We start from the raw sequence: 15881 nt of genomic DNA on the forward strand, positions 1-15881 counted from the left end.
GGTCATGAGTGTAATGGAGCAATAGCAGCTCGGCACATCAAAGACAAACTCACCCTGTGTAGATGCCAACTCGCGTCGGCACTCTTCCAACTCCCGTCGGAGACAGTCGCGTTCGATCTTCATTTGCTCATAGCGATCGACAAATTCCGCAACGGAACTAACGATCGGCTGCAAAAAGTATCGTCAGGTCATCTAATGACTACCACTCCCATCGGGAGAAGCAAAAAAAACTTACATGAGGAGTCGAAGACGATGTTTTGGGTGTCGACTCGACACCCATCTCCTCCACTCGAGCTTGGGATTGAGTCGACCTCGTCGGTTGAACCCCCCCCCCCCCCCCCCCGCTCACTGAAGAGCAAGCCCCTTGAGCCGATGCCTTGGGGTTAGCCTCGGCTGACTCGTCAGGGACGCGAGCATCCGAAAACTCGTCGGCTTGAGCTGACAACCTCCCGACTGGAGTCGTCGGGCTGAAAAGAGAAATTACCGGGATCGATACCGAGTCATTCCGAAGGTCACAACCAAAGACTGCATGTAACTATATACCTGGATCGGGCACCCTGCAGACCAAAGCGACGGGAGGGAGTCGGTGCTCCCATCTTGGTCTTCTTAGCCGAAGGAGCCGGAGCCGAAGCAGCAGTGGGGAAACCCTCGAGCCCGGTCGACTGGTCATCACCCCCAGCGGGATTCGACTCTCGGCTGTGCTTCCTCATTTACCGCGCATTGAGCGGTCATTTCTCCACTGACGCACGTTAACAGCGCCCCTAGCTGTCAGGCTAGACTCCACCCTGGGTCATCTCAATTGACCAGGGATGACTCTCCATACTTACAAGGTACGTCACCCGTGATGATTTTCACCCAGCATTACTTCTTCGACTCGACAGTCGATTCTATTATCTGCTCACACAGCACTTCGACTCATGATTGAGTCAATTGATTCTCGAGTCATCATCTTCGACTCCATGCAGTCGAAAAACTTGTTACATATAACCAAAAGAGGGTTGCATCTGCTGCATAAAAACACCCACTATGCCATGTCCATGACATGCGAGTCGATTATTCACAGTCGAAAAAACCTTTGAGTCATACCCGCTTCGGTTAAACACTCAAAGATACGCTCATTGCGTACAACTGAGTCTCCAGGATCTAATCCTTGAGCCTGAAGTCGCACCAGCTACGTCTCTTCAGTCAATATACGCTCGTTATGTACAACTGAGTCTCCAGGATCTAATCCTCGAGCCTGAAGTCGCACCAGCCGCGTCTCTTCAGTCAATATACGCTCATTGCGTACAATTGAGTCTCCAGGATCTAATCCTCGAGCTTGAAGTCGCACCAGTTGCGTCTCTTCAGTCAATATACGCTCATTGCGTACAACTAATAAGCCTCTAGGGTCTAACCCTTGAGCCTGGAGCCGCACCAGCTGCGCAACTCTAGTTTATCCATGCTCATTGCATGAAGGTAAGTCCCTTCAATGGGCCTGGAGCCGCACCAGCTGTGCAACTCTAGTTTATCCATGCTCATTGCATGAAGGTAAGTCCCTTCAATGGGCCTGGAGTCGTACCAGCTGCGATACTCTAGTTTATTCGTGCTCATTGCATGAAGATAAGACCCATGGATCATCTACTGGGTCTAGAACCGCACCAGCTGCGTTGTTCTAGTAATCCACATTCATTATGTGAAGATAAGACCTGTTATCAGGCCTGGATGCGCATCAATTGCGTTAATCTAGAAAGCTTCGACTCGGAGAACACTCCCTAGCCACACTCATTGTGTGAAGATAAGACTTATTATCAAGCCTAGATATGCATCAATTGCGTTTATCTAGAAAGTTTCGACTTGGGAATCATTTCCTACAAACCACACTCATCGTGTGAAGATGAGTCCTATTGCTAGGCCTATTATCCAGTAAATACCCTCTACGGGGCTTCTCCGTCATTCACGTTCATAACGTGACGACTTACGGGTTCTCTGATGAGCCAAGGAAACGCACCAGCTGCGTACCCCAATTATGCTCACAACATAAAAATCATGACTCCTCACATACGAGTCGAGTACGTGAAACGTCAAAACTGGAATTCAACTTCGTAAGACCCCGTGGGCTGAGTCGAAACTCGCCAGTTGCCAGGTTCGAGCCCGGGGACTCAAGCCTGAAGGAGCTAATATAGCCTTTGCCCTAGCGCAATTAGCTGGATTCGACTTAACAAGAATTCCAGGCATATTATGCATTATCCCTATGACTCAAGTTTCAATCAAGGATTCGATGCGCTTCCGAATCAATAGCTTCTCAACTATTCATTGGCTTCTCAGTTGCCTATCGTCACATATACTGACTCGACTCAAGCAATCTTTATGAGTCAATCCTTCATCATTTGAAGTACAAGCATCAACTCGACGCAATACCGAGTCTACAAGTCCATCGGCTGCAACTGGCTCGACTCAAGATGGATGAAGTCTTTATGAACTCCCTACTCAAGTCTACGACTCAACTAGGCACTTGGGGGCTACTGACGTGGTTATGACTAATCACATACTCAACTCAAGGATACCCATCATGGCCCACCACGGGGTCATGAGGAGAACGACTTCAATTCCTGGAGTCAACATGCCAATCTCGACGACTCAAGATAGGGAAGCTTTAAATATAGCATATCTCATCATTGTAATGGGCTTGGACTCTCCCTGAGACCTAGACTCCTGCATATATAAAGGACTAGGAGGGGGGAGCTAGGATGGAGAAACAACGAACAAGCCTCTCGCATACACCCATCTCTACTTAGAACCCTAGAGTCGAGAGACTCCCCTTTGCCAGATCTACTCTACGCATCATAGCCCCAGCGGCTCCATTGTAATCTCTCCATCGATATCAAGATCAGACAAACAGGACGTAGGGGTATTACCTTCCGAGAGCCCTAAACCTGGGTAAATCGTGTCCCTTGTGTCCTTCTTAGCCCATGGAGTCGCCGATACGCATGCTACGTGTCTTCTCCCTGATCTAAAGCTCATCAACATGGGCATTGTCGAAGGTGACCCTTCGTCAATAACCAACCCTATCGCCGCAGAGTTGCAACTCTTCAACGGTTGTCTCCTCAAGGCCCGTGGGGATCTGGCCAAAGAAAGACAGGACCTCGATCTGGCGAGGAAGCAGCACGACGAACATTCGAGAGGACTCGCTCAGCGAGTCATCTCGCGACTCGTCTGCTCGCAGGCGCACTCACCGCAGGACCCGACTCAACAGGGCGCCAACGGGCGGCCGAACGACTCGGAACCTTGACGCGAGTTTCCTGTCGGTCAACGATCGTGGTGACATGATCGCCGAAACCCCACAAGCTGCCATCCTCGCGGCTGGTACCTATCTTCAGACGATTCAACCGCCGGAAGGAGACCCGCGGTTTGACGTCCACAAGCAGATCCGGGCCGGACCGGAGCCCGATAGCCACCTATATGTGTGTGCGCGCTAGGTTGTATTGTCCAGTAAATCGTGCCAGGCCGGAACCGGGCCGGACCGGCCCGATAGCCATCTATAATGTGCGCGCGCGCTAGCTTGTATTAATACGGCACCGTCCACAGGAACGCATTCAGCAACTAGTGCTAATTATTAATCTTCGTACCGCTGTTCATTCGCCCCATCTCTCTCTCCCCCGCCGCGACTCTCTTTCCGCAGCCCCAGCGCCACCTCTCTGCTCCCCGCGGCCACCATCCCCGCCGCCACTCTCTTTCCGCAGCCCCAGCGCCACCACTCTGCTCCCCGCGGCCACCATCCCCGCCGCCACTCTCTTTCCGCAGCCCCAGCGCCACCACTCTGCTCCCCGCGGCCACCATCCCCGCCGCCACTCTCTTTCCGCAGCCCCAGCGCCACCCCTCTGCTCCCCGCGGCCACCATCCCCGCCGCCACCAACCCACAACCCACATCACCATGTCTAGTTCGGGAGGCATGACGGGCTCCGGTGAAGACGTACAGCGGGGCGACTCCAAGTCGGACGACTCTAGCTCAGATACATCTGTCTCCTCTGCAACAAGCGGTAGGGGGAGGAGGAAAGGAAAAGGAAAGACAGTGTCTCTCAGGGACTTCCATAGTCGTCAGCATGGAGTTCAGTCTGCGGTTTCTAGTCCTTCAAGGCAAACTCCTACTGCTTCTCCAACTCAGCCTCGTCCGAATCTCAATAGTAGTCAGGAATACCCTTTCCTTGGTGCTTTGAGTGGTTCGGCTGCTGATCCTCGACAGCTTGATCAGCAGAAGGCCAGAGAAGAACTCGTGCTTGATGACCGGGTGGCTCGTCTGAAGGCCCTGAAGATCTCATGGAAGAGCTCGCCAGGAAAGGCAGTGCAGGGCTGGCTGCTGAGAACAACCGGTTGAAGAAGGAGTTCGCCCACCTGCTTCAAAAGTAAGTATACATCTTGATTGCAGTCTACATATCCACTGGGGGCTAAAAGAGTTAGAAATAGCTGGTGCTAGGTTTCCGTGGTCGAATAATCAGAGAGATCCTCTCCTGCAGTAATTGGATAGGATCCTAGTAAGCGTTGAATGGGAGAGGTAATTCCCATTGGTTACTGTTAAAACTTTGGTCAGAAGTGTATCTGATCATGATCATGCCCCCTTAGTTTTAAATGATGGTCAAATAGTTCCTAAGGTAAATAGACCTTTCAGGTTTGAGCTGAGCTGGTTTACCAGAGCATATTTGTTTGATGTAGTTTCTAAAGCTTGGCAAGGACAGTATGTGGGGAATACTTATGCTGATATTGTACAACAGAAGTTGAGAAAAGCTAGGCAGGTTTTAAAGGGGTGGAATTTTAATTATGAAGGGTTTTTTAGGAAAAATAAGAAGATCATTTGTGATAAAATAGAAGAAATAGATAGGAGGAGTGAAGACACTGGTCTATCTCTCCAAGATTATCAGTCCAGAAATACACTGCAAAAGGAGTACAATCATATCATACGAGAGGATGAAATTAAATGGATGCAAAGAGCTAAGGAGGTGGATTTGCTACAAGGTGACAATAACACCTCATACTTTATGGCAAAAGCTAGTGGTAGGAAAAGGAAAACAAAAATATTCCAGTTACATCAGGAGGAGGGGATTATTCAAGGAGATAAAGAGGTTTTATTATATGCCACAAAGTTTTATAAGGAGCTTTTTGGTCCAGTAGAACTACTTCCTATCTCCCTTTCCCGGGAAATAGAATGTGGTTTAAGATTGGGGCTTCCAAACTCTCACATAAAGCATCCGAAGTTCTTCGGGCGCATTCTGGATGGTGGGCGACGACAATGCGGGCTAGATGCTTGTAGTTCATCAAGACAAACCTGTAGTCTATGTCGTTTGGCCTGTAATATGCTTTTTGCTGGAGTCTAGCAGTCTTATGCTGCCCAGCGTTGTTAGCTTTTTTTACTTTTCCCATGTTGAACTCCTAGTTAACACCTGTTTGAACTCTGCTGATTTCATTAATGAAACAACCTGTTTTTTTTTTATGCAGCTATGAGATGAAAGGCAGCATGAGTTACTATGGATGCAGAGCATTATTAATGGTCCCAACCGAGGATCATACTTTTAAAGTGGACTTCCAAGCATATTCTCGGTCAGGGATACATTGACTTGGCACTGAATGTTGTGGAGAAAAAAGAAGATGACACTAGGTGAATAACATTTCGACCTTTTCTAATTTACTTCTGCATTCTACTGAAAGCTGGTGATATTTGCGAATGACATGCTAAGATGATATTTTGTCTTTAAACTGAACTTTGCTACAGTTTCTGTGTGTTTTAGAATGTAGAAATATAATGCAAAATCTTAGGCTATGTTTGTCAGTGTAGTATTTTAGGGTGTATTTGGGTGGTGAGTGGGGAAGGGTAGGTTGGCTCCAACCAGATTTTTTGGGCTAGGCCACCCAATTTCAATCTTTCTTCACGTGTTCGCCGAAGGACGTGCTGCCGTGCTCCCCCGCAGGCGTTTCATCTCACGGGCCACCTTCAAAGGAGCAGGGTCTGAGTGCTAGGGCTAATTCGGCCGCCCACCCTATAGCAATCCTTTGTTTCTGGGATAGAAATCTTGAAGCAAAAGGAAGTGAACATTGCATCTTAGATTCTGTCGACGATTACTAGATTCGTTGGAGCTCGCATCTGCGATTGCTATGGACCGAGCCAGGTGCATGATTAGAAGTCAGTTAGAGGATTTGTAGTCTTGTTCTCGATTTTCTTGTTTTTCGGACGTTTGATCTGACCCACGCCACCCTTGCCTCACCCAGCGCCTGCAAGTCTTACTAATAATTTAAGTATGCTTTCTCATAGGGGCACGAGGAACATCAGTAAAAATTCAAACACATCGAGAAATGCATGGGTCATATGTGAAATGTCAACAGAAGGAATGCTTTGATGTTACAGGTTTAGATGACAAATCTATTCAGAATAAGCAGTGAGAAAATGTTGCACATGCTTGCATATGACAAAAAAAATTTAAAATGGTTTTCACAGAAAACTAAGCCTCTACCGTCACATGTCAGGCCAAAAAATTGTCTTGAAACAAGATCTATAATCCAGCACAACATACAACACCTGAGGCTCCAATAATCTGCAATCTCCACGAGGTTTAAAAAAAGTACAATCATCTTCAAGGCATACATCTCAAACCAGACAATTTACACCACAAACTTGCCGCGATGCCATCACCACCTTTACAGTATCCACAACACCAATCTTCCAACTGTCTTCTTTTTATTACGGGACTTCGATCTGGCACCATGCCGAATTCTTTCAGAAAGAGTTGTCGGATAGGTCCTGTTAGTACAAAAGGTCCACCAGCCATTCAAATCATACATTTTAAATATCTTTGGATCAGGCACAACATTATTTTGCCGATACCATTATTTCATTCTAATAATAACATGGATTAAATAAAAATAACATTACAAGATATGTCAGGCACTACTGACAACATATTATCAGGTAGCCAAGCATTTATTCGATACAAGTTCAGAATTGACAAGGCTTTGTGCGCCAAACATAATGAGCTAATTAAGTCATAGGAGGGAAATCTAAAATCCCTATTCTTCAAAGCCAACTGCCATGGGAAAGTTCAGTTAAGGCTTACTACATCTCTCCAATACCTCGACGCTTGCAAGTGGCATGGTTATGGCCAACCACACTGCAAATGCTGCAACGCACTTGTTTCCTATTGCTGATTGAAATATCTGATTGCAATGACCTGGTCTTCAGAGTTTTGTATAGGAAAACAATCCTTTTTGTTTTGCATATGCTTATTTTTGCATAGTCCATCCTTCGTTTTAGCCTGACGGAACAAGGCCATTGCAGTCAGGCCATATTCTGCAGTCAGGCCCATTGGCTGCTCGTTTCCTGATAACAAGATGTAGTTAAATTGAATGGATTAAGTTATATGATGACACCACCCGATCCAATCTATATTTATATAATCAGACCCATTTTCACACCTTCTCTTCCAACGATCGTCTGGTTTCCTCTGATAGCACTCTGGGAAGGTGGCTTGTTGCTTTTGTACAGACAGCGGATATTTCCGCAGGGGATCCCACGGAGATGCTTCCTTCTTTGGCCTGCCGCGAAGCTCGTCCAGTTGGCAGATCCATCTGTTCAATTTGTGTCCTAACAAATTCGAAGCGGATCAAATGAAATGATTTACCCGAGTAGTATCTAGCTGCGACGGTGAGAGCATAAATAAGTTTATGTACTGACTCTGGATACGAGCAGAACTTCCCCAAAGACCAGCGATTTATTAGAACGAACCTGGGTTCGGATCGGCCTTGTTCCAAATAAAGCACAGTGCGGCCCCGCCACAGCAATATCCTTTTCGAGGCCCTTGACCTTGTTTTAGAAACCTGATCTGTAGAAATGTTATAGATATTGAGAGATGAAACTGTCTTCCCCTCTTTGGTAGCTCGATCTGTCCAGGGGTGACAATGGTGGTCTCCTTCAAGCTGGATCCAGATCCCCTCCCCCCGCCAATGTCCTTCAAGCTGGATCCAGGGCATATGATTCCAATATTTTTCATATATGGTTGATTGCTGCGCAGCACTGTAGATGAACAGCGTTCTGCCGCTTTTTTTAACGGGGACGGCGTCTGCTACCGTAGGGTCACATCGCGCTCTAGCAGTGGCTTCCGATCGGATGGCTGGAAGCGATTGAGCCGACGGCCCAGATAGGTGGAGCAGTCTGATGGGGTGTCGAAAATCCGTGTTCATCCTTAAAATACTGAGAAAAAACTGAGGTACCAAACGGAGCTAGTTTTTGCAATGTTTTGGTGTTTCTCACCTGGTAGTAATAATAATATTCATAATAGAATAGATAGTATTTGCTGCTGATTGTCTGGCCTGATGGAGGTGATCTCCATGATATTGTTTCCTCAGCTAGAAGAGATTTTCACCATCCTTTCTTTATTGAAGTGGTGATTATTTGCTGCTGGAATATTTGGAAACAGAGGAATGATTTTATCTTCGATGGTGTGGTGCCTAGCTTTAGAAGATGGGAATATGGCTTCAAGGAAGATTTGACTCTGCTTATGCATAGAGTCAAGCCAGTTGTGGCAGATGCTCTCAAATCTTGGATGAGGAGTCTTCTTTAGTTTTTCTTCTTGTATATTCCCTGTAGCACTTTTGTAGTTCTCTTGTAAATACTTGTACAGTTCTTTTATCTATTAATACAAATGCACTGTAGCAACTCCCTTACAGTTTTCGGTCAAAATAGAATAGATAGTCTGCAAATTTTGCAGATTTCAGTGTGATGGAAACCTGATGAGATTGCCATTTTTTTAAATGCATTGATGATTTGCTGTTGTTATCTATTAGGATTGTAGTCCTAATTTAGTCTTTGCAAATGCATATCCAGCACTATGTTGACCCATAATTGACTATTAATGATGGTTGTATTTAACTTGTGTATTTGTTTCCTGTACCAGCCATGGATGGTTGTTAGGAACAACTATAAATTTTCTCAGGACACTGCGTCTGCTTGATAAGGATGAATTGCAAGGTGTTATCTTGGAATTTGAAAATTTGCCCGTAACATTGAAATCCTTCGCTCAGTATGCTGCTGCAGAATTGGTTCAGAGAGATACTTCGCCGTTTGGACTCGAACATGATCTAGTGATACCTGTGTTTGTTGGCAGACAAATATATATCAATGGGCAGAGGCACATGCTTGAGAGGCATAGTGCTGGCGAAACCTGGGAAGACAGTTTGAGGAGGAAGACATTTATGTCATTGTATTTAGTCGTATAAGTATGTCATGCTATATTTGAGCAGGTGTCCAAAAGCTCTTATGTAGTCCTGAAAATCGAGTCTTAGGTCTCAAAAAGATGCATCAAATCTTGGCTGCGAAGTATCAACTTGATGGCCATTTCCCTCCACATTTCGACTGCCTGTAAAATGATATGCGTGCCTTAGATGCTGCAACCATTGATAAGAGCTCAATACTACAATATCTTCCTTGTCATGTGGCTCTCATGCCATTTGTAGCAACTGAATATATCATCGAGAAGTTGTACAAGGCTACTATGAGAGTGTGTGGATTTCACCCGAGGAATATAGTGATTATATCGATGTGTTTGAGAGAGCACCGAATGATAATACCGATTGAGTGATAATACCGATTGGAGGGAGCAATACTTCAACCCATCAAACTCAGAGTCACAGGATGAGTTGTTGAAGACAGTATATGAGTATGATGGTAGATCTGTCCAACAGATCTTGAATAAAAACCTTGGTCTGATTCAAGAGAACACTAGCAATGTTGAGGTCCAGAACACAAGCTCCACTTTGCTCCAGGACAGCTCAAGCTTCATTGGGAGAAGTTCCGGTGCAGCGAGTAGAAAAAATAAGTTTAAAGAAACTAAGAAAGGAAAGCTGGCTTTCAAACGCCATTTGGGTGTGCATTTACACGGCCACTTGGCCGGTAAAAATCCACAAAGGGGCATGTCGCAGGCTGTACCGTACTCTTCTAAAAGGCCACTAAGGGGCCTGTTTCAGGCGGAAGCGTACTCATCTAAAAACAACAGTAATCAATTAAATATCTCATAAAAAAATTCATAATACGTCAGTATCCAACTAATGTATATTTTACTAAAAGATTTTATAATGTTTGAGTATGTAGATGTGGTGTTTCTTAGTAAAAATAATAGAATTTGAGTGTCTAATTTAGCTTAGTAACCCATGTAACCCATGTGCATTTTACAAAAGTTTGAGTGGGGTTTTTTTATCATCTTTTCAAGTTGACTTCAACTACTAATATTATCAAATAACTATTACAGAGTATTTTACATATTCATTCAATGTACATTGATTAAGTACCAATATTTATTCATCATTCTTTTTTAAAAAAAAATAAAGGTTTATATATGTGTTGGTATTTCTATTTGTCTTGCGAGAGCGTAGTTATGGTTTATATGTGTGTGAGTATTTATAATGTGGAATAACTTAAATATCTCATAAAAATATCATAATACATCAGTATCCAACTCATCATAAGTGAGCAATCAACCATTCTTTCGATGAAATCTTGCACCTTCGACGAAGATGGTCCCGCCGTCTTCCGAAACGAGTGGGGTAGCGCGAGGCTGACACATAGGAAGTTAGGGTGGATAGTTCCGACGGCACACGTCCGAAGCACGTCGTCTACCCCATCCGTTTGCGTGCCTTGATTGCCGCGATTCTAGGAAAAAAACCGACGAACAGATTTCAAGGTGAAAGCAAAGCACTGACAACTTTGCCTTCCAGGCATGGAATTGAGCTAGGTTTTTTCCCACGGCCGCAGAATGACAAGACTAACCCCAGGGAACCTGGATTGCGAAAAGTGGGCCCACGGAGGTTTTTCTAAGAATCACCCATCATAAGCGAGCAATCAGCGCTTCTTTCGATGAAATCTTGCACTTTCGACGAAGATGGTCCCGCCGTCTTTCGAAACGAGTGGGGTAGCGCGGGGCTGACACATAGGAAGTTAGGGTGGACAGTTCTGACGGCGCACGTGCGAAGCACGTCGTCTACCGCATCCGTTCGGGTGCCTTGATTGCCGCGATTCTGGAACCGACGAACCAGATTTCAAGGTGAAAGCAAAGCACGGACAACTTTGCCTTTCAGGCATGGAATCGAGTTAGGTTGTTTCCCACGGCCGCAGAATGACAAGACTAACCCCAGGGAACCTGGATTGCGAAAAATGGGCCCGCGGAGGTTTTTCTAAGAATCACCCATCATAAACGAGCAATCAACGCTTCTTTCGGTGAAATCTTGCACCTTTCAACGAAGATGGTCCCGCCGTCTTCCGAAACGAGTGGGGTAGCGCGGGGCTGACACATAGGAAGTTAGGGTAGATAGTTCCGACGGCGCACGTTCGAAGCACGTCTCGACCCCCTTTGGAGACACTTTATATATGTAGACCTATTTTTCTCGGGCATACATTTTGTTTCCTTACTATCAAAATAGGTGCCACTAATCTCCTAAAATCCCATTGAATTTAAGTTTTGTTTGCGAGTTTTGATATTTGAGTTTACTTTAAATAAATACTACTCTCTCCGTTACTAAATTCTTGTCGTTGTTTTAGTTTAAATTTGTACTAAAATAACGACAAAATTTTAGGAACGGAGATAGTAAAACTTTATTGTGAAATACCTTTTCTTTCTTTCTTGTAAACGAGGCCTAAGGCCCTAACCCCAACCATGGGAGGTGATTTTGCCACGCAAATACCAGTGTGGCCATGGATGACATTCACATTCTTATTTCTCTTGGTGCCACTAACGTGTAAACTACTTGTGAGAGTATCATATTAGCGTCATGGTAGTGTCCATGTGTCAAATTACATCGAAAAATCGTGGCCATGTTATTAAAACCCTTATTTAGATCGGCATAAGCATTATTTGCATCAATCTTGGGGGATGAAGTGTCTAAACATATTTTTTTTTACAAATTAAAATAACCAAGTCCTAAGAGGGTTGATCTGCAATTTCCATATCATTATTATTACTTCCCCACAAAAATCATTCTCCAACCCTTTTCCCCCACCAACAACATGGGCAGACTGCTGCACACATTCCCCTTTTGGACCAAAGCACACAGTTTCTCTTTTTTCTATCCACAACACCTTTTCTCAAACTCTTTATTTATTTGTTTTGTAATCAAGCTCTCATCTCCAGCTATTTATTTATTTAAACAACAGCTAGAAAAAGGGAGCCCCCTTCCTCCTCTGCTCTAGCTGTCGCAGCGTCTGCAATCTCAGTCCCACCCGTTCTTCCTCCTCCTAGTCCTCGCCCCAACCTGGGAAGGCAACCAAGCCAGAGAGCACACGGCCATGGAGAACGCCGGCGCGCTGCAGCTCCTCTCCGCCGCCGCCGCAGCTGTTGCCGTCGTGGTGGTGGTGGCACTCAGATGGCTCCTCGCGAGGCGCGCGGCCGGGGGCTGGAAGCAGAGGCCGCGGCTGCCGCCGGGGAGCACGGGGCTTCCCCTGATCGGCGAGACGCTGCGGCTGATCTCAGCGTACAAGACGCCCGACCCGGAGCCGTTCATCGACGAGCGGGTGGCGCGGCACGGGGGCGTCTTCACTACCCACGTCTTCGGCGAGCGCACCGTCTTCTCCGCCGACCCGGCCTTCAACCGCCTCCTCCTCGCCGCCGAGGGCCGCGCCGTCGACTGCAGCTACCCTTCCTCCATCACCACGCTACTCGGCGCCCGCTCCTTGCTCCTCACCCGCGGCGCCGCCCACAAGCGCCTCCACTCGCTCACCCTCACCCGCCTCGGCCGCCCCGCCTCGCCGCCGCTCCTCGCGCACATCGACCGCCTCGTGCTGGACACCATGCGCCACTGGGAGCCCGCCGCCACCGTCCGCCTCCTCGACGAGGCCAAGAAGATCACCTTCAATCTCACCGTCAAGCAGCTCGTCAGCATCGACCCCGGGCCCTGGACCGAGAGCCTCCGCCGCGAGTACGTCAAGCTCATCGACGGCTTCTTCTCCATCCCCTTCCCTTTCGCCTCGCTCCTCCCCTTCACCACCTATGGCCAGGCCCTCAAGGTGCTCGTCCTTTTGCCTTCATACATACTACGCACACTGCATTTCCCTTGCGACGGATTTCCCATAGATGTGTATTGTTTTGTTTGCTCCAGTCGAGGAAGAAGGTTGCCGGAGCGCTGCGTGAAGTGATAAGGAAGAGGATGGAGGAGAGAGGGGAAGAGAGTGGGGCGACGGAGGAGGCGGAGTCCAAGAGGGAGAAGAAGGACATGGTGGAGGAGCTTCTTCAAGCGGAGGGTGGGAGCTTCTCGGAGGAGGAGATGGTGGACTTCTGCCTGTCCCTGCTGGTTGCCGGGTACGAGACCACGTCCGTCCTCATGACCGTCGCCGTCAAGTTCCTCACCGAGACGCCGGCGGCGCTGGCTCAGCTCAAGGTATGGAATGATTCATGAGAATTGTTTGGTAAATTGTCAATTCTTGTGCACGTGTGGTAGTGGGTACTGTCAAATAAGGTCGGACACTGGGGGATTCGTCAACCGATTTCGTAGTGTCTTATTCTAATTGGGGGGTCTGGTTAGGTAAACATTTTATACATCAGCACAGGCTCAATCCTCGTCCAAAAGAAAATCTGCCGCTGCCGAATTGTTGGTTTGGGTCGAGATCAAGTACAGCTTTGTTAATTCAGATAATACAGTTTGTTAATTCAGACAATATTGTTGTTTATATTTGTTGCTTACAGTTAGCATCCTGGTTTCGGACAGAGGTGATGCTGACTGATTCTTTATCTGCCTGTAATCTAAGAAAGGATCTGATATGAACACAAATCCTACTGACTTCTTCCAAGAACATGTTTGTACATGGTGTATGGATAGAAGTAGCCTTTTTTCTTCTTTTTCTTTCTTTTACTTAACAGTAACAGTAAAGGTGAGAATCTTTAGCAGGAACCTTTGTGGGGCTGAATATCTGAACCTCTTCTAAATTAATCCCCAGATATTTTATCTCTTTGCTTCTGGTGATATCCTCCTTCGATACGATTGAAATTGATCTAGATTTCTTGCTGACTTTACAGGAAGAGCACGAAAATATGACCAACATGAAAGGCGAAAACCAACCTCTAGAGTGGAGCGATTACAAGTCAATGACATTCACCCAATGTGTAATGATTTCAATGCCTCCATATTCTTAAAGTTGGTTTCTATAACATGCCAAAAGCATGATGCCACGGTATTTCTTGAGATAGCATTATTGGATCACAGTGGGATTTTTCATGTCGTAATAAGAAATCAACATTTCTGCAGGTGATTAACGAGACACTCCGTGTGGCTAACATTATTAGTGGGGTGTTCAGGCGAGCAAACACTGATATTCATTTTAAAGGTACTCAAATAATTCTGCATTCAAATTTTGAAAACCTCTTCTTATCAGGAACACTCCCTAATGTGTACCATTTGCTTTCATTCATTATTAGGCTACACTATTCCGAAGGGCTGTAAAATTTTCGCTTCATTCCGAGCTGTGCACCTCAATAACGATCACTATGAGAATGCCCGGACATTTGACCCTTGGAGATGGCAGGTACTCGTTAGTCTTTACATTGCTCCTGCTCCACTTATTCTGTTATGCCTTGGCTTAGAAAGTAAAAGTAAATGCACACAGAAGCAAACTGTTATATGGTACTGTGTACTAATTTTGCTGCTGGTGCAGAGCAACCACAAACTTCAGAATGAGGTAGGGGCCAACTTATTTACTCCCTTCGGAGGTGGACCTCGGTTGTGCCCAGGCTATGAGCTTGCCCGGGTTGTCATCTCTGTTTTCCTCCATCATCTCGTAATGCGCTTTAGGTAAGCCATCTTTATCTTTTCATTAAAGTTTTGCACTTTTTTTTCTATCTGCAAGGGTCAAGATATTCTGCAAATGAGATTCCAATCTGTGTGTTCCAAACCAAACTAGATGCCACTCTGATCCATTGTGCATCTTGGCCAATCAATTTGCAGCTGGGAAGCGGCTGAGGAAGATAGGCTTGTCTTCTTTCCCACCACACGAACCCTGAAAGGATATCCTATCAACCTCAGGCAGCGATCGTAATCCACTCGGTTACCTCCACCTTGGTGCTCTTATCTTGAAAGCAAAAAAGTTAAACATAGATGAAGGAAGAGAACAAAAATCAGCAATAGCCTAGTCTACTTGTGCTCTGTTAGTTTCTATGCTCTGAAATGAAATCTGGTACACAAGAGCAAAGTTGTGCTGCTTGTAAAATATGTGGCCTAAACTGTTATTGTGTACTGATGTTACAATTGACGTTCTGTTTTGTCGTGCATTTGGCTGTCCTGAATGATGAGATGTACTGCAATGTTAACGACAAGATGCGTTGTTAGAAAAGAGAGGATAAATGGCATCTCCTGGTTAAAATAGTGTCCAAGCTATCAGTCCTTGTCAAACGTATCACTGTCATCAACTCTGCTTGGTGCTTGCTTTAGAATCTACTGCTCTTAGTGTGATTTATTTATCCTTTGACAAAACTCGGGCCGTTGTTGGTGTTGGACCCAGCAACATAGTACTAGGAGCGATGATCCTTGGTTGATGGAGATATTTTTTTCTTACCCCTGGAAGGGAGGGGGGGGGAGTAACTAGTACTACCAGTGAATTCTGACCCTTAATTAACAGTTTATGCTTGCCATAAACATCTAAACCTCTATTAATTTTCTTTATGTTTTTGCCATAAAACGGCTAAACCTCTATCAAGTTTTAATGCCTTGCCATAAACGGCTTGTACGTATTAACAATAGAATTTACTCATATATTAAAAGAAGAAGAAAAAAGTGTGCTTGAAAGGAAACGATAGGATGGTGGGCCGGCTCGGGCGATAGATGGAGTCTTAACTCGATTTGGGAGAAGAAACGAGGAGCTGCAGTATACTGCAGATCAGTGAAAGAGT

The 15881-nt window shown here is 45.9% G+C and overlaps 1 protein-coding gene and 1 long non-coding RNA gene across 5 annotated transcripts; both read left to right on the forward strand.

Moving 5' to 3' along the window:
- The first annotated feature begins 3585 nt into the window (after positions 1–3585).
- LOC104584795 lies at positions 3586–9555 on the forward strand. Of its 4 annotated transcripts, XR_002960516.1 has the most exons (4): positions 3586–4379; positions 5467–5626; positions 8091–8225; positions 8365–8778. It is a non-coding gene; the product is annotated as an uncharacterized LOC104584795 (long non-coding RNA). The 4 variants fall into 4 exon arrangements; XR_732755.3 differs by lacking the exons at positions 8091–8225; positions 8365–8778 and adding an exon at positions 8913–9555; XR_002960515.1 differs by lacking the exon at positions 8091–8225.
- Positions 9556–12155: 2600 nt separating this feature from the next.
- Positions 12156–15355, forward strand: LOC100831598 (cytochrome P450 90A4). Its single transcript, XM_010240444.3, has 7 exons — positions 12156–13009; positions 13102–13380; positions 14016–14102; positions 14245–14323; positions 14415–14521; positions 14651–14787; positions 14941–15355. Exons 1-7 carry the CDS (start codon positions 12293–12295, stop codon positions 15029–15031), a joined length of 1497 nt encoding a protein of 498 aa, XP_010238746.1. The 5' UTR covers positions 12156–12292; the 3' UTR covers positions 15032–15355.
- Positions 15356–15881: the final 526 nt, after the last annotated feature.

Source organism: Brachypodium distachyon, chromosome 4 (genome assembly GCF_000005505.3).
Source record: "Brachypodium distachyon strain Bd21 chromosome 4, Brachypodium_distachyon_v3.0, whole genome shotgun sequence".
In the NCBI taxonomy this organism is placed as follows: domain Eukaryota; kingdom Viridiplantae; phylum Streptophyta; class Magnoliopsida; order Poales; family Poaceae; genus Brachypodium; species Brachypodium distachyon.

Coding starts and splice junctions, on each gene's coding strand:
- LOC100831598 (XM_010240444.3), top strand. CDS start 12,293: ATGGAGAACGCCGGCGCGCTGCAGCTCCTCTCCGCCGCCGCCGCAGCT. Junction 14,103..14,244: donor CAATGACATTCACCCAATGT/GTAATGATTTCA, acceptor ACATTTCTGCAG/GTGATTAACGAGACACTCCG. Junction 14,522..14,650: donor TTGACCCTTGGAGATGGCAG/GTACTCGTTAGT, acceptor CTGCTGGTGCAG/AGCAACCACAAACTTCAGAA.